General features: G+C 37.9%; 1 protein-coding gene and 1 pseudogene across 8 annotated transcripts; one reads left to right on the top strand and one right to left on the bottom strand.

Annotated features, from left to right (window-relative positions):
* The first annotated feature begins 348 nt into the window (after positions 1-348).
* LOC113075549 (gastrula zinc finger protein XlCGF57.1-like) lies at positions 349-22,111 on the top strand (annotated as a pseudogene).
* Positions 1,586-10,448, bottom strand: LOC113075547 (uncharacterized). Of its 8 annotated transcripts, none has more exons than XM_026248229.1 (12): positions 9,537-9,807; positions 6,864-6,937; positions 4,546-4,747; positions 4,136-4,438; positions 3,984-4,043; positions 3,839-3,889; positions 3,663-3,734; positions 3,482-3,559; positions 3,093-3,379; positions 2,731-2,951; positions 2,404-2,563; positions 1,586-2,299 (listed from the first exon to the last, which is right to left on the bottom strand). In XM_026248229.1, exons 3-9 carry the CDS (start codon positions 4,745-4,747, stop codon positions 3,177-3,179), a joined length of 969 nt encoding a protein of 322 aa, XP_026104014.1. In that variant the 5' UTR covers positions 6,864-6,937; positions 9,537-9,807; the 3' UTR covers positions 1,586-2,299; positions 2,404-2,563; positions 2,731-2,951; positions 3,093-3,176. The 8 variants fall into 8 exon arrangements, with proteins under 8 accessions (XP_026104014.1, XP_026104016.1, XP_026104015.1 ...); XM_026248231.1 differs by having other exon boundaries at positions 4,546-4,590; positions 6,707-6,937; positions 9,537-9,806; XM_026248230.1 differs by lacking the exon at positions 6,864-6,937.
* Positions 22,112-22,956: the final 845 nt, after the last annotated feature.

Genomic DNA, 22,956 nt, shown 5'->3' with positions numbered 1-22,956 from the left:
AAGAATTACATGGAAAAGACCAGGAGAGAGGAAATTGTAATGACAAGATTGAGAGTGGATCACACAGGGCTGAATGGCACATTATTTTTAATGGGGAAAAGGAATAGTGAGAACTGTGAAAACTGTGGGGTTAAAGGAAATGTTGAACATGTAATATTTTACGGTGAATTGAATGAGGTGGAAAGACGGGAGTTTAAAGATAAGGTTCAGGAGACAGGGCGGGAGTGGAATCTGGTAGGGATACTGGGACTAGAAGGAGAGGGAGAGGAAATAAGAATCACCCGGAAGGCACTATTTAAATTGTTAAAAGACTCAGGGTTGTGGAAAAGAAACTGAATCTGTAAAATGACATGATTATACCTACTCCAGTACAGTAGGTGGCGGTATGTACCTTATAACCTCCGCAATCCGCCATTAAATAAGAGAAGAAGAAACTCCTCTTTTTTTGTTCTACTTGAGCTCAATGGCTGCAGTCCTGTATTCAGTGAGAACTGAGGAACAAATCACTTTAAGCAGAAACCGCGAACAAAGAGTCCTCAAAGCTTTCGGACGCAGCTGCAGCGATCTTCTGAGGAGAGGGGAGCAGTTCACGGTATTTATCATCTTTAAACAACTGGAAAACACACTTTACACTGTATGTTTGAACAGCACACGAGCTCATTTCTGTCTTGTTTGTGTTTGTGTCATCGAGTAAGCTGTTTGTGTGTTTTCTGACTTCGACATTTAGAGCAGCAGAAGGCAGTAAGTAGCTCTATGTGAGGAAAACACACGGAGTTCATTAAGAACTGAACGATTTTATGTTTTTGTATGTTCCTGTAAATGATGGTTTCTATGTTTGCAGTGATAATGTTGCTGTTAGTCTCGTGATCTATGAGTAGAATGAATGCGAACCAATATCAGTTAATGTTGCAGCGAATAATTGATATTATAATTATTTTTTTGAGATTTTTCTTGCAATAAAGTTAGTTTCAAGTAATATATATATACATGGATAATTGCATTGTTTAAGGGACCGTCTGCAAATTCCAGCGCAAAAACCGTAAACAATGCCCAATCGTTCTTTGACATTGATGATTTTACAAGGTTCCCAGATAGCAATGAGTCGGCGGACCGCCGGCGGCGCTCCGGCGGCAGTAGAAGCGTCAGAATAGCGTAATCGCAAACACGTTTGACGGTGCACCGCCGGCGGCAGCCGCTTTTTAGAAGCGGCAGCCGCCTTCCTACCGCCTTCGTTCCGCGGCCGGCCCGCGGGCCAACCGCCGTCCCGCCGCCGTTATATCAAAGGCGACCCTTCCGCGGCCCGTCGGAGGCAAACGCTATTTTCGAGCGATCGGTCGCCGCTTGCTTATTTATTTATTTATATATATATTATATATTATATATATATATATATTATGCAGTTTATCAAGAATAATGATTGATCAAACCAGACAAATTTCCATTTGACGTTTTAATTCCACATTTCAAAGTACAGTAACTGTCATTGAAACATGATGTCAGATCCCTGAAATATAAATAACAGAAAAAAAAAATAAATAAATACACACACACACACACACACACGCAGGTTTCCAATTAAATTGTTAAAAAAAAAAAAACAGCCTTAGCTTACAAGCAAATTATAACACTTACAATAATTGTTAATAATATAAAGAGGTCAGCTCTGGCATGAAAAGAATTACCAGTAAACATAAGTAATGAGTATATCTGGTACCAAAGAATGTGCAGGACACCAAAAAAAATTCAGGTATAACATCACATTTACAAGCCATTTCTAACAATAAGATAAGTGGTAATAATTTAGAATAAAGCTCTGGAGTAGAATAGACCATTATAATGGCATTGCTGACCTGGGGTACAAGATGTCTCTTGTATCTGTGATAAACATCTTCAAATATATATAAAAAATACTGAGGTAAAAAAAGTAGTAGAACAGATATAACTGCAATGCTGACCTGTGGCACAAGGATTTACAAGCTATATTTAACAATATAATAAGTTAAGCACTATGATAATATCCACAGTGAACAGTGTGGATTGGGGAGTGCAGTCTGACACTTCTGGCTTCTTTAGGGGTCTTGATGTTACTGACTGCAGGATAAAGAAAGGGTTCCAGTTGTCAGTGATGCTGGGATGTCAGTAGTCAGCCTAGGTTTAAGGGTCGGCTGTGGGTCCCTCTCAGCTGTGCGGCGCCTTTTTCCGCCTTCACGGTCAGATGCTCCTTTCAGGTAACGCGTAACGTTAACCTGGATGGCTTCATCAGTGGCATCCTGTGTTGCCGGGTTCTTCCGGATGGCTCCTGTAGAAATACAGATCTGTCATTCCATTTGAATGGCATAATGCCATACACATCTACTAAACATATTTTTTTTTTTTTTTTTTTTTTTTTTACATCCAACTTACTTTGAACAATGGTCTTCAGGAACATGTCTCTAAAACATGCTTTATCCCCAACTCCAGTCCAGGTTGTATTGATGGAAAGGTGATTAGAGAAGATACTTTGAAGCATCCGCCAGACGGTTGTCTTTAGGTCCCTCCCACATTTGATTGCCAAAAACCGAAGCTGAAAATCCAAAAAAAGTGTTTCAAATTACATTTCTCTGAAGCTTATCATACATAAATATAAAATGTGACAGGCTATGGATTCAGACTGTAGAATATGCAGTGTACAATCTTAATTCTACTTTTTACATTACCCTATGGAGTTATAAACGAAATCAGCACACTTACAAATCGTTCCTGGAGCTCTTTATCCTGCCTCAAACTGTTGTCAAGCAACGCCAAATCTTCCTGGGTGTCTAGGGGGAGTAACAGATCCCCTGGCAGGGATAACTCTCCAACAGACACATTGGCACTGAAATGTTGCAGCATAGTGTCCATTTTGTTGTCCATGCTACGCACAACATCGCCAAACTCTCCAAGACGTCGCAGCATTAAGGTCTGATCTGCACCTACAGGGGTTAAATAAAATAATAGTCAGTCCTGGTCCCTCAACTACTAAACTATGACATTTATATCTAGGTCTACTACATGTATAGGTGGCCCCAGTGGGAATTAAACCAACAACCACAGGTGTTGTTTGCAAGTTGTACCTGATTGCCCAGTGCGAGCAAACGTCTTCAACATTGTCCCAACTTGCTTCACCTGCTCTTGAAGTGAGCCGCTGTCATCCGAAGCTACAAAATGAAAGGCATATGGTAATTTTGTACATACATCACATACTCTTTCCTAAGTTTGACTTTTTTGTGCATGTTCTTACCTGTTCGTGCAGTGCTTTCCCTCAGAGCTTGGTTCTCCTCCCTCAGAGCTTGGTTCTCCTCCCTAAGGGCTTGGTTCTCCTCCATCACGGCTTGTTTTTCATTCTGGAGTCTCTGGAAATCTACATTAAAAAACAAAACAACAACAAAAAAAAAAACACCTAAAGGCACTATTTTCAATACTTTTAAAACACTGGACACTAAGACATAGGCCTAAAATATACCTTCATAGCTGAAAACTTCATGCTGTACACGAGATGCCAGGGGAGTCCAAGGGCCAATTACAGAGCGATGACTTTCTCCTATTGATAATCATTGACGTAAAAATATGTTTGAAGTTATTGCATACATTTAATGAATTGGACTTAAAATGGAACACTTAGTTTAGCGCAACATATTACATACCTCCAGCGTTTTCACCCATATGCTGCCAGGGTAAATTTGCTGCTGGGGGTGTAAAGCTTAGTACTTGACGAGCTGGAAGAGCAAACATAACAGCTTTAACTTCAGTGCAGAGTATTGCATATTCAGTAATGAAACTATAATTGAACTGTGCAATGCTAATGGAATGTACAACACACCTCGACACCTTTCATCCAGAAACTGCTGCGGCGAGTAACCAGTCAAGTGTCCTAATGAAAAACAGATTATGATTAAAGGATTCCTTATCTTAAATAGAAGCAATAGTTTCCAAGACAAAAAAACGTCACAAATAACATCACTTACTTGTACTCAAACTCTTGGCTCTGTGAAGTGGAGTCTGAATTTCTGGGGAGAAACCTGGTTCTGAGAAAGAGGAAACAGAAATTTGAAAATCTAACAAAGGGTATAGTTTAGTGGCAGGATCACAAATCAAGCATCACAGCAATTTTACATACCACCTCTGAAGTCTACAGATGGCACAACATTTTCCTGGTTTTCTGGAATCGATGCAACTTCTGGAGCATCGGGCAGCACTGAAACCTTGTTACCAGGAACAATGTTTTCAAAGCTCAAAAGAGGTTGTCCAAACGACAGCACTGCTGGTGCATCTGGAAGACTAGACTCCTCTTCATCAGAAGAGGCCTGGGGTCTGTACTTGGAATTTGAGATTCTCTTTCTCTTCTTGTCATCGTCCGTCGTTTCAACGCTAGAACCTGTTTGGAAGCGCACCAAATATCTCATCGCCTCTTGCCAACATTCTAGAGCAGGGAATAATGAATGAAAGTCAGTTATCCACCATAAACAGACAAAGAAAATACACAGATGAAATGCAGGAAAATCAAATGCATAAGTCAGAACCATTTACCTGCTCCCTTCATAAACTTAAAATGATGTTTCTCCCAGGTGCTGTGTGGAGGCGTGCAGCGGATGGCTAAATTGTTGCCTTTGTCTTTTTTGCGGAGGTTAAATGGGGGCCAATAGCACATGCCCTCGCTGAGCCACACTTGCGGAACCACTGCAAATGGCTGATCCTCCTCATCAATAAACTGAACAATGGCAAACAGCATCTAAAATAGAAGAAAAACGTGCATAAAGTAAAAATTGATTAATTTCCAGGCAAAATAAATTAAATTCTCACCCCTTCAAAAAAAGCAGTCATTTTTACAAGTGGATCAACGGAAAACCAGCCTTTCCATCCAGGCAAGGAAGAAGATAATATTTCTTCTGCACATTTGCTATATGGGTAAAGCGGAGTGTATCTGACAGGCCAGATAAATGAAAAATGCCTAGCTTGGAAGATTCCACAGGGTAAGTGAAGAAATCGACCATGTTCCGGAACCTCTTGTAGATGAGCAAAGTGTTGTCCATTTCATCAACGACGACATTCTGTATAACAACTATGTCTTTATTTTCCAACAGGACACAGTTGTCTCCCTCTGAACGTTTCACAACAAAGTCTTGAAAGTAACACTCCTCATACTGCTTTTTCACAGAAAGACCGTTGAGAAGTGGTCCATGGTTGTGCTCTCTCAAGGACCTTGTTTTGGAGATGTTTGTTCTTCTGTGCTGACTTCTCTCTGACAATCGGCGAACAACCTGCTCCAGTGGTTGTGCAGGCTTGCGCAACAGTTTCTTCAGACACCCAAGGAAGTTTTCAAATGGGAAGCATGATATGTTATCAAGGACGCCATACTTTTTGGCATCTTGGCTCAGGTGCACCAATCCATGCATGTTGTATGTCACATGTTCTTTTCCATAAAGCTTGCTGCAGTGATCAACAAAGAGAACCAATATTCTGTGTGCATAGTCTGCAAGGTCAGCACACAGGGACACATTCAGTAGGATGGTGATGCCAACTGAAAGCAGCATGAAGTTGTTGTACACTTGAGTTGGTACAAGGCCTTTTAAGCTGACTGGTCCAGTGTACAAGAGGAACTGCCTGAATTCTGTAGCTTTCCAACGCTCAACATCTTCCATGGATCGTTGCTTCCTGTTGAACTCGCACGGAACATGAGGTGTGAAGGTCAGGAGTACTCTGGAGATCTCTTTTACCATGCTGGGCGAAAATCTTGTCAGCCGCCGTCCCTTTAGCCAAAGATGCAACAACTTTCTTGTCACTCCAAGGCATACCAGATGCATATAATCCAGTGGGAACTGGGTGACCAAACCAACAGACAACAATGCCAATGGCGTTTCTCCACACTGATGACTGTCATCAGAAAGTTCATCACGGACTGCATGGTCTAATCTTGGAGCAGAATCTGTTTGAGGAAAGGTCATCCTGTTCTCGTAGTGGACCCCCTTTTGAACACACTTGTCACACCCATAATATCCACTGTGACCTTTCACATTTCGAACAAGTGCACGAGCAGGGGCGTCACAGATAAATGTTGATATTTTGAAAGGAAGTGCTCTCCTTTCAAACAGAACTCCTTCCGCTTCAAGTCGCTGTGCCTCTTCTACAAAAGGATTCAAAAAGTGAAGGCTGCTTGGCTTCTTCTTCCCATAATAGAGACCAATGACAAATGGAAGTTTGTTTTGTTGGACATTACACACGTATTGCTCAATTAAACCAAGAACTGGCCAGAACTGGGCATTTGAGCTTTTGAAAAGTGGAAGTCCATCAACATTAACTTGCATTGAAACTGACGTCAACTTCTGCAATTCAGGAGACACTAAAAACTGTGATAGTATTCCACTTTCAATTCCAGAGTGATGGTATACACCACCTGAGAGTTCTGTTGTTTTAACACAAGTCACTGTTTTCAGAAGGGTTCTTGGGTCTTTAGGAAGGGTTGGATGATCCTTGGACAAAATGGTTAAAAGCTTACCCAGTGCCACATGGGGGATCATGTTGTCAATAGCCCACCCTGCCAATTGTGTCCTTAGGCAATCCTCTTCCTCCTCACTATCTTCTGTGCTTGAGTAAAAAATTTCACTAGGTTCATACACCTCATCAACAGTTATTTCCTGTGCTTCAGGGGTTACAGTTTGTCCATGGCTTGTTGAAGCCATTCCATGTTGATGTTCATTTACAGGAGGATTTACTTGGTCAAAGTCAGGAATAACAGCAAGTAGAGCATCGTTTGCAGCTGCAATTTCCTGTTTGTCCCTCTCAACTCCTTTCAATATTCGTCTCCTTTTGGCCCAGTAACTAGACATTGTAACTAACAATGCATTTACCTTTAAAGCCAAAACGATTGTCCAACAGTAGGTCTCTTGTGTGAAGTTAACCAGTTATGCTCCGGTCAAGGTATCTGCAAGAAAATGTGAACAAAACCACATTGTTAACGTTAGGAATATACAGTAGCTATGCTGTAGAAAAAAAAAAAACAAAAAAAAAAGATCAGCCAAACGTGGAACAGTGAAATTGTTAAAAAAATAAAATGTACTCATTCAGTGTAGTGATTCAAGTGAACAGCACTGTCCTCAAACATAAAAAGTACAGCACTTCAGATAAATAACTCATCATAATCCCCTTAAATCCTAGAAGTACAGTAGCAACAGCACGTGCTAGCCAACACTTGCTAGTCACTGTAGCTACATTGTGAACTGAACTAGCAGCATACTTTGATCTGACAAACAAAATTTAAACAACCATCATTCTGCTTTGTTAGAAAACACCAAATAATTTAAGTTATACTGAAGTCTTTCTAGATGTAAAGCTTTGGATACCTACTGTAGCTAGTTACATTTCTACATGTAATGTAACTAGCAACATTGCTTAACCTCAGTGTGTAAGTTACTGTAACAAAGGCACAACAGCATGTGTTAGCTAACAATTGCTAGCCACTACTGGACTAGCAGCTACTTGTTCAGACAAACAAAATCATTTAAACAACCTATATACAACGTTAGTTTTGTAAGAAAACACTAGATGTAAAGCTTTTGCTACGTACTGAAGCTATACACATTTCAACATGCTTGAACAGTGTAAAAAAGGCGAAACAGCATGTGTTAGCTAACACTCTGAACTAGACTAGCAGCGTGCGTGTCGGAACAAACAAATGAAAACAACCTAACGTTACTGGTATCATCATTCGGTTTAGTTAGAAAACAATACAAGTTATACTGATCAGTCTTGTCGTAGATTTTGCTACCTACTGCTGGAACCACATTACCACATGGGCGGCGGCATAATTGTCCATACAAGTAACTGTAGTTAATTCGACTGACCAAAACTAACTTAAAACACATACGTACTCACACTCGTATAAACATACGTATCTTAGAAGAAAAGAAAAACTCAACGCCTGGAAGAAACAAAGTAGCTATTACAGAAAGTTAAAGGAACACTCCACCGTTTTTTGAAATAGGGCTTATTCACATTATTTCCTACATTTAGATAGGTGGGCAAATGCATTTTTGTGTCAGTGCATGCATTGTTTTAGTTTGACTGGGTCGGCGTTAGCTTAGCTTAGCACAATGAATGGAATCCTTTGTTGCCAGCTAGCATGGCCTGAGTAAAAGTGATCAAAAAAACAAAAAAAAACCCACCTAATTACTTCTTGTGGCCTGCGTATCCACAACGAGTACAAATAGCGATCCAGATTAACACTAGGCGATTTCCTAGGCAGATATTGACTTGGGACTATATTATGGGGAAGCACAGGCGAAGCACTGCTACTTCGGCGCAGAGATATCACGCAACACATGAAAACATCAACTCTATGTGAATACAGGTATAATATGGGTCGATCTATACATGCGTCATGATTAAAATAATCACTTACTCTGTGGACAGCTGTCCATTTGGTCCATTCGGCGTGGGGCGTTTTTTCCAGTTCACTTTGTCACACCGGAAAAAAAATCGAGTACTGCAGAATGGATCAGCGCCGTGAAATCCTCTGTAGATGTGACACAACTTCGGGCACGCTCATCTTGATCTGACGTGTTGAGCCTGGTCATCAACTCTCTACAGCACAGACACTCTATTTCCGTCGGCATAGATTGGCATATTCCCCCACATTCACACCACCAGTTCATGTTGGCTCTCATCCTCACGTCCTCAGGCTGTTGAGCGATCGCAACTAATACACGCGCATATAAATTTCACTCGCGGCTGGCTTGACGGTGTTTTTCTGAAGTGCGGCTGGCTTGACCGCAGTCTCCTACTGTCGTTCTATTTCCAAAGCACGCAGCTCGTCTTCTGTAAACTCTGGTTCAAATAGGTATGGTTCTGGTTCTTGACTGTCTGAGAAGTCACCCTCTTCGTCTCTCTCAAAATCAGCCATGTTCATCGCCATTCGTGTACTGTAAGGAAAATAGCCAGGCAGCTACTATTCATGCCGGTATGTTGACGGAAGTCGTGGGATTTCATGTGTTGCGTGATATCTCTGCGCCGAAGTAGCAGTGCTTCGCCTAAGCAGCAGTGCTTCGCCTGTGCTTCCACATAATATAGTCCCAAGACAATATCTGCCTAGGAAATCGCCTAGTGTTAATCTGGATCGCTATTTGTACTCGTTGTGAATACGCAGTCCACAAGAAGTAATTAGGTGGTTTTTTTTTATTTTTTTGATCACTTTTACTCAGGCCATGCTAGCTGGCAACAAAGGATTCCATTCATTTTGCTAAGCTAAGCTAACACCGACCCAGTCAAACTAAAACAATGCATGCACTGACACAAAAATGCATTTGCCCACCTATCTAAATGTAGGAAATAATGTGAATAAGCCCTATTTCAAAAAACAACATGTTTTTTTTGTAACATGGCGGCAACTTTGTAAACAAGGCTAACTTACTTTAGCCTTACTTTAGCTTGACTAGTAAGGCATGAACAAAGATGACTACAGATTTTACAAAGATAAACTAAAAACAATGTAAACATAATATTGCGTTAAGGAAACATGTACTTACTTAAACGATGGTAGTCCACAGAAACTCGCGATTGAACGGCGAACTGACGCGAATGTGTGCTCTAGTTATGTTGTTTGGGGAGGGGCCAGGAGCTCAGTGGCTCCAGTGCGTCATCGAGCCACCGTTTTAGCTCCGCCCAAAAAAAAATCCTGAACACAGCAATGGTGAAAACCTATACTTTCTAACATTTATAATGTGTTTACATTTTTTTAAGTGTTTTACTGTCTTAAACATTTGTACAGGTCGCAATTGCAAATTAATCCCTTATACATGTAAAAAGTCAAAAAAAAAAAAAAATCGAGGTTGGAAAAAAATGAAAGACATAAATGACATTTCCTGGAATGGCAGAAAGACGAAATATTTCTAAATATTTCATAAATCTGCCAGTGCAGCTGTGAAACCAGAGGAGCTTTTAGATTTTAGTTTATCCTTCTGATCAGGTCAAAACAGAGATTTTCCTGTTTATGATAGGCTATTACCATGGTTGCAAATTAATAAAAAATTATAAAGTATAGACCTACCCAAGATTTTGGCCATGTTGCAGATGTCTTTCACTGTTCACTGATGTAGCCAGGCATTAGTGAAAAGTCTAACTTCATCAATTTATTCAGCTAAATTGTTCATACCATGAATTAAATATCTATTTTAAAACCTAATCAGAATCAGAAAGATATTTATTGCCAAGTAAGTTTTACAAAAGGAATTATTTTTGGTTTATGCATGTCTCAATTGTGCATAAATCAAAGAAATGTAAACAATTTTCACCTAAGTGCATAAAATAATTTTACATATAGCCTATTAGGCTACTCTATCGCTTCAGAGTTTCAAAGTAATTTAAATGTAATTTCCTAAACCGTACCTTATCATGGAATCAAGAGTCAAGAATAAACCCTAATGGCTTAAAAAAAAAAAAAAATAATAATAATATGGGATTTAATTCACATATAGGCTATTATGATTTTATAATCGCTTCAGATGTGAAAAGTAGTTAAAATGCTGTCAGTTCCACTTCCATTCTAACTCCCAACATGCTAAACATAGCCTTGGCTGCTGGTCGATTTTAGTAGAAATCCTTGCATTTCAAAGCGGCTTGCCGCCAGCCGGCCGCGGTCCATTAGACGGAGGCAACCGCCAAAGAAAATGAAGCAGTCGGCCCGCCGGCTTTTCGCCGGCGGCATCTCGCAAGAAATGGGAGTGACGTATTCGGCGGCAAACGTTTCATCCCCGCCAGCGGGACGCACCTATAGCCGACAGCTTAGGGCCGGCGGCAAAAAGAAGCCGTGCGGATATTTTTTGCTAGCTGGGTTGTAGTAAATGAAAACTAACTTATTGAATGTGAGCTGCAACAATTGGAAAGTTAGTGTACTTGTTTAAAGATGGTGATCGAGGTAAAGTTGAGCATGTCACTTAACGGTGTTCTTAAGAAGTTTTGGCAAAATGTCAGCTGTATTAAGTCAGTCGAGACTCTAGCAATGTTCTACAAACATCCACATACAGAAGTCACAGATGAAGTATATTATTAATAAATAGATTTTATGTTTAAATATCTTATCTTCAAATAGAAGTACATATTTTATATAATATGTAAATATATTTTGAAATGTATATTTAAATATTCGATTTTGGCCGCTTTTTAATATTTTTCACATTTATTAAATGTTAATGTTGTTATATGAAATTTACATATATTTACCTTATGTAAATACAATTAGATGTCAGACTATGTAAATATATTGATTAGCAATATATTTCTACATATTAATTTCTATATATATATATTTTTTTTTTTATATAGATTTATTTCAACATTACATTTCTGTACGTGTAAATGTATTAGATTTCTGTAAATCCAAACCCAGCTAATACAGTTGCATGAAAACACAACTTGTAATAAACAATGCACACATTCTTGAAGAACTTACACTCTGGTGATTACTTCCTTCCCTCACTGCTGTCTTCTTCAGTCGTTCCCAGACCTCGTTATTTTTCATCTTTCCCTCAAATCTACACAAACAATAAAAACTTATTAAACATAATTTTATAGACAATTTGGATAAATCATGAATTGCAATAGTTATATAATCACAATACTCAAGCATGGCAATATTAAATGGGCACAGAAGTATTGGGATAGTATTGAATCGGCAGATTAGCGAATCATCCCAGCCCTAGTTACTTTAGTCAAAAAAATTAAACTCTCTTCAAGAGCGCACAATAACTGAGATTTAAAACTGTTAAAAGAAAAAAGGCTCAAAATATTGCACACACGTAACGCACAACATCAATATCTCTTCCCTTGTTTTTTTTTTTACATTTCTGTGTAATGCTGCACGCTGTCACTCAAGCGCATCATTGCTTCAAGAGCATCATTCTGCGCACTGGTTGTGTTTAAAAGCTGTGAGCCTCATTATAATACTTTAGCAAAATGTTCTGTACCATCTATCACATCTAGTTGTCTTCACTACTGTGCTATACATTTAAAAGAAATGTCATGCTGGTCACTGCATGCTGCTGCAATAGACGCATTTTGCAGTCGAAATTGGCAGATATTCTGAAATATTGGTATCATTGCATCCCTAAATCCAACCCTGTGGGATTTACCTCTCTCTTTTCATAGTGACAGCCAATCATATTCATTTTCTGGTATTGCATGCACATGATTGGCTAGTGTCTGCTCTAGGGTATTTGCATAAGGCGATCTGATTGGAGGACGTCTGCATTGGCGCTTAAAGGCAGCTTCTGCCATGAGCAATGGAACCACAATTTTGCCAATGCTTGATGTCACTCCATTCAAAGTAAACGAGAGCCGTTTGAATGGGGCGTTATATGTTTGGATACCGCTACACAAATCTTTTAACCATGAGAAATACAGTTCCAGCATGGCATCACAACCAGGACAGCAGAATTAGAGATGTAATCGGCCATAAAAGTTAGGCCCGATAGGACCCGAGTCCGACAGGTACATTTTGTGACCGCTTTTTAAAAGCCCGAACCCGTTTACAGCCCGACATTATTCAAATGTGCACAGACACACAGCTTGTTTGCCTTTTGTCAAGAATGAGTAATTTATACATGTTTTAACATAATTTATTCATAACTAACGTAGCCACTTGGAATTTGGAATAAAGAAATAAAAAGTAAGAAGCGCTGTTTCCGGGTCCAAGCCTCAACTCGCACACAAATAATTTTTATATATTTTTTTTATATTTATATTTTCATTGTCTGGCTGTCTGGGACTTCAGTATGGAGTTAAAGGTTAAGATTATAACTTTTTCGCTAGTATTCTATCACATTGTGAGTTTATATTAGCACCTTTTGTTGTTTTCTCGTGGTAACTGATAGAGCGTTTGGACACGGAAGCGCTGCTACGTGACGTCAGACTTAACAAGCGAATAAATAGACCAATGTACCAATAAAAACAAGACTTTAACTAATTAAGATACATTTTAAATCAAGATGGATATTTGGCACTGACGAAATTAACATAAGGCACCATCAGACATTTAATAAAAGAATAATGCCAACATTAGCGTAAATACTCTGTCCACATTATGCATTTAAGACTCATTGAATATATAGTTATCATTTGAAAAACCTTAACTCACAGAGATTAGGCTAAGCCTACATGTTTTTGTGGAGAAAAATGATTGAATCCACTGTAGATGTATTCAGCGATTTATATAAATTAAGCCCGAACCCGCCGGGTCCAATCGGGTTCGGCCAAAGATCTTCAGCTCTAAGCAGAATGGTCCGGATGACTTGAAACCTATAACCACCTTAAATCAATTTAAATGTGTTTAGTCTTGCGCTGAGTGATGCTGAAACAACCAAGTTTAGTTTTTCACCCAGGATAAACTGCTTCCTGTGGAACAGTCTCCACGATGAATGATCTCTTAATCCTGGAACCTTGCTGCCATCCACTCGGAGATGATTTGGATGATGTGGTTGTGTCTAAAGGGTAACAAACCAATGTTACAAGAATACTGATAGCAGCACTATTGATCCTGTAACTTATAATTTTTGCAGTACTGAACAAGTCAGGAACCAAATTAGTACTAGTTCTTAAAACCCATCTATACTTGTAATAGTTGTCTTGTTCCTGCTGCCTTTTCACCTGATGATAAATGTTAATTTTACAGAAATAAATAATACATTTAAACTACAAGGTGGTAACAAATCAATATATTTTCTTTGTAAGCAACTCAATGAATCTTTGAACCATTAGTTTTAACTTAAGTTAACTAATGTAACAGATCTAAGAGAGTTTAGCTATGCGTAGCATATGTCATCAAAAATGTAATGTTTTATTGATCTTTGTTTGGGAGCTTCTATAAAAATAGAGAGTCTGCACTGCGGATCATAACAGAAAGCTAACAGCTAGAACACCAGCATTAAACGCTTTTTTTTTTTTTCTTGCTCAAAACTCTTTCATTTACAAACTTTATCACCAATTGCTAAGTAAATTGTTTGTTTTGTTCTTAAATTGATGGCAAATATGTGTGTGTGTGTATGTGTGTATATATATATATATATATATATATATATATATATATATATATATATATATATATATATATATATATATATTTATTTCCCAAATAATAGGCTATTCAAATGGTATCTTAATAATAACATGTAGTGCAATAATATGAAAAGTTATCAGGAGACCAGCTACAACATTCCCAATGGGACTAACTAGCGACGTCTTTTGAGGACGTGCCCACAATGTTTCTATAGGACGTTAGCCGAGATTCAAAAAAATGTAACTTTACCACGACGTCCTCACAATGTCACGCTGACCACATGACGATGAACTGGTGACATCCTCACAGCGTTCTGTGTTTTCTGGGCTGTTATATGATAGACTATTTACAGCACAAACTGCAGTGACCGCACAATAAGTGACTGTGACCAGTATAATTAATATTTAATGCATAACATGCCAATTAAAGAGTACACCCCCAAAAAATTAAAATAATTTAGTCCCCATTATAATATCCATACCTGACATACTTGTGGTTTTGATCACCATTATTCTTCAAAGTATCTTCATTTGAGTTCTGCAGAAAAACAAAAGTCAGAGGTTTGGTAAGAAATCTGGTTTACTATACATTGAAGAAAATTAATAAACACTTTTCACCAGTCATTTGCTATGCCAATAAATACCAGTGAACCAGTGCATTACAGTTCATTGCTTTTTCACTCAGGATGTAGTCACAGAGGTGTGCAGCTGTAAAAGCGGGACAGATCTTGCAGATGATCTCCGTCATACCGATGCATATGACTGTAGTACATTCTCATTATAAAAATAACTGCAACTAGCTTATTTGAAAACATCAAACTTACACACAATTGAGTCAAGTTTAAAACTATAAATAATATAATAATTTCTTAATTCAAAATAAAATATTAATTAATCCATCTCTGCTAATCCTGGGTTGCTATGGTCACAGAAGTTTGTTTATGCATTAAACTCATAGCCAAGAGAAAAACATGTCATTCCCTCAACATAAGAAGCCGTGGCCACGAGAAATGAATATTGTTCCCTAAACATAACTTCTCGAGGCCAAGACATAAGGATGTCATTACTTTGACAAAATGATCTTGTGGCCACGACATATCATGTTCCCACGCGTTAATATGATGTTCCCAAAAATTAATATCTTGTGGCCACAACATATTATCATGTTCCCACTAGTTATTATGTCGTGGCCACAACAAAACTAAGTAAACAGACCAAGTCACTTCTTATGTCAGAAAGTGCTGTGTTAGTCATGTCATATTTAGCCTGTGTTGGAATTGCCAAACAAACAACAGAAGAACCTGTTACTGGTGTTGATCAAATAACATGCAAGTCTATTTTATTTATAATTTATTTTTGCAGATCAGATTTGTTTCTCGTGGCGTAGCGGTTAGAGAGTTTGATTCCTAACCCTAGGCTGTGGGTTCGAATCTCGGGACGTCGGTACCAAGACTGAGGTGTCCTTGAGCAAGGCCCAACAGTTCACTGCTGTGTGTGCACTTTGAATGGGTTAACCCTTATGCGTTGTTGGGGACGTTTGTCCACTAGGGGATAAAGTTAAGTCTTATTTTGGCCACAACTTTCTCTGTATTTCAGCAAATGGAATGATTTTTGGTGACATCTTATTTTGACACATATTTTTGGTAGATTGAAATGTAAAAAAAAATTAACAATAAACTTTGGGCAAATTCACTACCCTTATGTTTTGTTCATGGATGAAAACATCCACTAAATTAAACTGCTGTAAAAATGTATCAGATAATTTTTTTTTTTTTTTTTTGCATAAATCTATTAATCAACCTCAGTCCTGATCAAAACTACCAAATGTTTTAAAAAAATCCAAGATTTTAACTCTTTAATTACTTAGTTCATAAATGTCACTGATTTGGGAAAACAAAAAAACAAAATTACATTAAGTATTAAAAGTGATTGTGGACTGGATATTTTTTTTTTTACCATTTTATCAGTCTTGGGCAGGTCAAAGATTAGTAACAATATTGGCTTTGATGCATTGTTAGTTTTTGTGCAGCAATAGATTTAAATTTTTTCTCCCTAATTTGTTGTTTGTGGCTGTTTTTGCCCCATTGACTTCCATTATAACAACATTTTTTAATTGCAAAGACCCCATAAAATCATGCATTCTTAATTGTGGTTTTCCCTTTTGGGAAGAGGTCAAATTTGTTGTTTTTACAGATGATCACTATCTTTTAGATAGGCCTGTGCAAAAACTAGGTCGCCTTCTGTGTGAAAGCAAACACGTCCCCCTTGTCGGATACCTAGTAACATTGCCTGGTTCAATCACGGGACGAACAGTGTGTGAACAAAAGCCAGATCTAATGTGTGTCGTAGTGATGACGCATGTTACCGTGCGACTCTTTTACCGGCTGTTTTGAAGGAAGATCAACGTTTGAGACGACAAAAAAAAAATGTGCACACTGTAATGAAGCAGAGATCAGTTAGTTCCTCACTTTCAGCGCTGAAGCCGAGATCGTTCGCTTGCTTCAGTGAATGTATAACGTGCCTAACGTTTTCGACTCGTACATTACTAGTCACGCCCTGATGTCATGTGTCGTTACGGGACCTTTACGGGTTGTGTGTGAAAGCACGCACATATCCCGAGTAATCAACTGGCAGTGTGAAAGTGCAAAATCTAGCGACCCGGTAACATGAGGACGAAAATACATGAAGAACATTCATTTCGAGTCACTTCAGAAGCATCTGACTGTTTGATTTGAGCAAAAGCATCATATCGCATGTTCAGAATTGTAAAGTTATTCATTTTGCAACCCGTCAAAGTCTGGTTTTGAAGTCTATTGTTCAGTAGAATGTACATCGTCTACTACTACTACTAAATGAAACCAACATAATTTTTGAAGGAATAATCACACAAAATGTCTTCCATGTTTTAATTTTAATAGTACATCCCCCTTGTTTGCCAAAAAAGTTTGATTAATTTTAAGTAATTAAAAAACAAATAAAATGTTTCATGCCTAGATTTGATAATAAAAATGTAAATAGTCCGAATTTTTTAGGGGAAACAATCATTAGGCTTCTTTAAGAACAAAAAAAAAAGTTGTTTTATGCGTTCAAATAATTAGACACGCTAAAACATTTTTGGTAACAAAAAAATGGTGAGAAACAATAAAACATTTAATTGGGCCCTAATCATGTAACTTTTCTTAAACTTTCAAAATACTTTTGTTTACTCCATGTAGTTTTGAGAGCTGAGGTGTACATTTAGATTTTCTCAAATACATCAATGTAAGTGCGCAAAGGTCTCTCACACACACACACACACACACACACACACACACACACTCTTCATATACAAGTCAGAAACTAAGCTTTTTTTGCACAGGCCTATCTAAAGGGTTAATGGTCCTACCTAGTGATCTACTGTAAAAATAACAAATGTACCTCTTCCCAACAGGGAAAACCACCAACAATCAAGAATACATGATTATGTGGTGTAATGGCTTTGCAATCAAAAAATGTCGTTATAATGGGAGTCAATGGGGCAAAGACAGCCAGAAACAATAAATGAGGGAGAAAAAATTAAAATCTAATGCTGTACAAAACCTAACAATGCATCAAAGCCAATGTTGTTACTAATCTTTGGCATGCCCAAGACTATGAAAAGTTTACAAAAAAAAATACTTTTTATATTGAAAATTATTCATTTTGTTTTTCCACAAATCAGTGACATCATTTATGAACTTGCCAATTAAAGAGTTTTTTTTTTTAACATTTGGTAGTTTTGATCAGGACTGAGGTTGATTTTAATAGATTTATGCAAAAAAGAAAATCTTTATCTGATACATTTTTACAGCAGTTTAATTGATTGGATGTTTTCATAACGTAAAGACATAGTTTTTTAATCAGGTCAATAAATACCTGTAAATATTGTCATCCTCACAGTCGTGACTACATTTTTATTAAAAGCAGGAATATCTGGAGGAGTATCATCTGGACGGAGATCTGCTGCTGTGAAGATGATGTATGTTAAAGAGCAGAGTGAAGAGAACACGATTGAACCAGAATCCTGGAGAATAAAACAGGAGGGGCCTGAAACCTGGAGAATAAAACATGAGGAACCAGAAACCCGGAGAATAAAACCCGAGCCAGAAACCCGAAGAATAAAACCCGAGGAGCCAGAAACCCGAAGAATAAAACAGGAGGGACCAGAAACCCGAAGAATAAAACAGGAGGGGCCAGAAACCTGGAGAATAAAACACGAGGAACCAGAAACATGGAGAATAAAACCCGAGGAGCCAGAGACCCGGGGAATAAAACCTGAGGAGCCAGAAACCTCGAGAATAAAACCTGAGGAGCCAGAAACCCAGAGAATAAAACCCGAGGAGCCAGAAACCCAGAGAATAAAACCCGAGGAGCCAGAAACCCAGAGAATAAAACCCGAGGAGCCAGAAACCCAGAGAATAAAACCCGTTGAGCCAGAAACCCGGGGAATAAAACACAAGGAGCCAGGAACTGGGAGAATAACCAGAAACCTGGAGAATAAAACACGAGGAGCCAGGAGAATAAAACATGAAGAACATGGAGGTTGGTGTTTATTCTGCATTCATCTTTGTATACTATTTGTGGTACATACACCAATCCTTTATGCAAAAATAAGACATTAACTATCATTAAATTGTCTTAAATCCATGTTTTAAAATTCTTTTGTATATGTAACTGCACTGACACTGAAGAGATTTAATTATTACTTTAATTAGACTTTATATTTGCTTTTTGAAAATCAAGAAACTCCAATGATCTCCGAGCCTGGGAGACTGAATATATTTTTTACGCTAGTAGTAGAAACCAGCGTGGTAAAGTTAATTTTAGGTTCAGTGTTCGCCAGACATTTGCTTTCCTGTGCCACTACTCTAGTCGTCAGTCCTACAAAGATACCACTACCAAGATTAGTTTTAACATTATGCAACAACTTTATATAAACATTAAAATATTATTTAAAAACAGCCTAAGTGTATGGTATCAACAAATTTAAACCAGAGAAAGCTTTGATGTGCTAAAGCAGCGCTTGATGCGTAAGGGACCATCTGACAATTCCACCGATTGGGTTTAAAACGTCCAATGCATTTTACGTGACTTCTTACATTTAAAATTTTAAGCCTTTTGTTTTACTGGGACACAGGAAGTGTAGAATTAAAAAAGCCACTAGGAGTGTACTACAACCTTTAGAACATGAAAAAAGAGAATTAGGTGAATTTTGATACATTAGTTTATGAAAATAATTGTGCTGTACAAGCAGTAAAGGTTTTACTGTGAAAATGTAACCTTTAGTAAGTCAGTCTAATTACTACGAATGTACCAGCAACCAAAAAAAATTGATTGCATAATTATTCTTAGAAAAAAAAATACACTCTTTGTACAGTAATGGAGATATCAAGTTTCACCTGTAGTAAATTAGTCTTGAAGCTACAAGTATACCACAACCTTTGGAACATAACCCTTTTGGTCAATAACAGTAATTATATTTGATAGTTATGTACTTTTTTAGTTATTTTTTATAACTACTCTTGTTGTAACTTCTAGCCCATAATGTTTCTCTCTTTCCTGGGAGTTGGTGGGTTGGTATAAATGTTTTCTCTGAAATTGGTCACCATAGTATGACCAATAGCCTGTATGATTATATTCTCATTACCCAAAAAAAAAAAGATCTCTCTACCGCAACTGGCCTTAAATTGTCGCGGTAAGTGAAAATGGTGTTGTGGAGGTTGAGTTTTTTTAGGATGTTTTGCTTACGACAGAGAAACCATGATGATTTAGCCAATTTTTTTACTCAATGTATATAATCAGACGTTAATAAAGTAGAAGACATTTTTTAATCCAACATATATTCTAAATGTGTAAAACTACCCATTTTGGCAGTGATAATCAATTTGTTGCGTATACTTTCTGACAAGAGAATTTTTTACTTTAACAATATAAAGAGAACTGACTACTTGCAGGTACTATTTTGAAGGTTCTGCCATGTGTGTTGCATAATTTATCTAAAAAAAAAAAAATGTGTTTAAATGGCCTTCAAAAAATGTTGCGGAGGATGAGTTCATCAGTCATGGATACTTTATTTTTAGACGATTGTATCGGTAATATTATACATGAATATTCAGTCTGTCATTTTTCTGTAGTGTGAAAAAATCTAGCAGAATATCCATTTACTTTTTTCAGAATATTTTAATTCTAATTTGTTTAAATTACAACAAGAGTTCAGACACCGCTAGACGCATTGCGGTAATGAGAATTTCAGCAGAAAATGCAATAAAATGCAAAAACAAATTTATTCCAATGTTGAAATACTCTGTGTGTAAGGTAGAGAACAGTATTGTCTTTATTATGATGTTTGTATATATTACTGAATTGCATGTTTAATATTTAAAATAATTAGTGCCATGGCGTTGTAACAGATTCATGAGATTGACCCAATCAGTGATCTGTGATGTGCAATTATTCGAGTTCAGTCAGATTGTATTTCTCAAAGTGTTCCATGTTTTAGGTGTGTATGAATCGGTGACCAAACTAAACGTTGTTTCTCTCAAAGATATGAATGTAATATGTTATTTAAATTGTTAAATTATAGAAAGTGATCAAAGAACAAACCTTGTTTGCTGGAGCTGTCGGTGTGTAGTGTTTCTCTACAAAGTGATATCACCATCTATTGACCTGTCAGCATAATGCAGTGTTTTTAGTTATTTTCATTGCACACTGTTAACAAAGGACAGTTTTGACATTGTTTTCGTACACAAATATTTTATCCTCTTATTTTTAAAATTTACCATTTGATTTTTCATTCTTTTTTTTATAGGCCTGATGAAAGAAGAAAGGCAAGATCTGAATGAGGTGCAGGAGGAATATCAGGATCAGAAAGATCATGATGTCAATGGAGAAAAATCAGTGAGTTCCAGCCTTAAAAAAACAGGTGTCAAGAGGCCTTTCAGCTGCGCTCAGTGTGGAAAGAGTTTCATATATAACAGTAATCTTTGGGCTCATATGGTAATTCATACTGGGATAAAGCCTTTCAGCTGCTCTCAGTGTGGAAAGAGTTTTAAACTGAAAGAACACCTTAAGAGTCATTTGGTAACTCACTCTTCAGAAAAACCTTTCAGTTGCTCTCAGTGTGGAAAGAGTTTTATGTAAAGTAAGCTTAAAGGATCACATGTTTATTCACACTGGAACAAAGCCTTTCAGCTGCTATCAGTGTGGACAGCGGTTCATACGTAACAGTAATCTAAAGGCTCATATGTTAATTCATACTGGGATAAAACCTTTCAGCTGCTCTCAGTGTGGAAAGAGTTTTACACTGAAAAATAACCTTAAGAGTCATTTGGTTACTCACTCTTCAGAAAAACCTTTCAGTTGCTCTCAGTGTGGAAAGAGTTTTGCATGTAAAGTAAGCTTAAAGGATCACATGTTTATTCACACTGGAACAAAGCCTTTCAGCTGCTCTCAGTGTGGAATGAGTTTTACACGGAAAGTAAGCTTAAAGGATCACATGTTTATTCATACTGGAACAAAGCCTTTCAGCTGCTCTCAGTGTGGAAGAGTTTTGCACAGAAAGCACAGCTTAAGAGTCATTTGGTAACTCACTCTTCAGAAAAGCCTTTCAGTTGCTCTCAGTGTGGAAACACTTTCACATTTAAATCGAGCCTTAAGAGGCACATGTTAATTCATACTGGAATAAAGTCTTTCAGCTGCTCTCAGTGTGGAAAGAGTTTTACACAGAAAGAACATCTTAAGAGTCATTTGGTAACACACGGTTTAGATAAACCTTTCAGTTGCTCTCAGTGTGGAAACACTTTTGCACGCAAAGAGACCCTTGAGAAGCACATGTTTATTCATACTGGGATAAAGCCTTTCAGCTGCTCTCAGTGTGGAAAGGGTTTTACACTGAAAGCACACCTTAAGAGTCATTTGGTAACACACAGTTTAGATAAACCTTTCAGTTGCTCTCAGTGTGGAAACACTTTTGCACGCAAAGAGAGCCTTGAGAAGCACATGTTTATTCATACTGAGATAAAGCCTTTCTGCTGCTCTCAGTGTGAAAGAGAGTTTTACACATAAATCAAGCCTTAATAGGCACATGTTAATTCATACTGGTAAAAGTCTTTCACTTGCTCTCTGTTTGGAAAAACTTTTACACAGAAAGGACATTGCAAGGTTCATTTGGTAACCCACTCTTCGTAAAAGCCTTTCACCTTGGGGAGTTAAAGTAAATGACTGTTTTTCTGAATGACTGTCATCAACTGGATCACCTCAAGGATGTATCCTCTCACCCTTTATTATTTATCTTGTACACAAAGACTGTAAGAGTAAATTTGCTGATAATTCCATAATCGTTAGCTTAATGAGTGAGGACTCCATGTTTGGCCCTGTGGTTTATGATTTTATTATGTGGTGTCAGAATGCTTTCTTGAAATATACTGTAAAGGCACAAAGTGACGTGACATTCAGCCAAGTATGGTGACCCATACTCAGAATTTGTGCTCTGCATTTAACCCATCCAAAGTGCACACACACAGAGCAGTGTACACACACACACACTGTGAACACACACCCGGAGCAGTGGGCAGCCATTTATGCTGCGGCGCCCGGGGAGCAGTTGGGGTTTGATGCCTTGCTCAAGGGCACCTAAGTCGTGGTATTGAAGGTGGAGAGAGAACTGTACATGTACTCCCCACCCACAATTCCTGCAGGCCGTGACTCGAACTCACATTGGGAGTCCGACTCGAACCATTAGGCACGACTTCCCCACGTATAGCTTGAAAGCGTTTTATTATGCATAGTTGATCACTTCAACTATGAAGTGGTAAAGCAGTGCTGTTTTCTCATACTAGGATACGTTTGAAAGTCCTGTCATAATGCTACTCCGTGCGGTCA

Source organism: Carassius auratus, unplaced genomic scaffold (genome assembly GCF_003368295.1).
Source record: "Carassius auratus strain Wakin unplaced genomic scaffold, ASM336829v1 scaf_tig00017159, whole genome shotgun sequence".
Taxonomy (NCBI): Eukaryota; Metazoa; Chordata; class Actinopteri; order Cypriniformes; family Cyprinidae; genus Carassius; species Carassius auratus.
The sequence above is the reverse complement of the archived record's forward strand: the minus strand, read 5'-3'. Positions and strand labels throughout refer to the sequence as shown.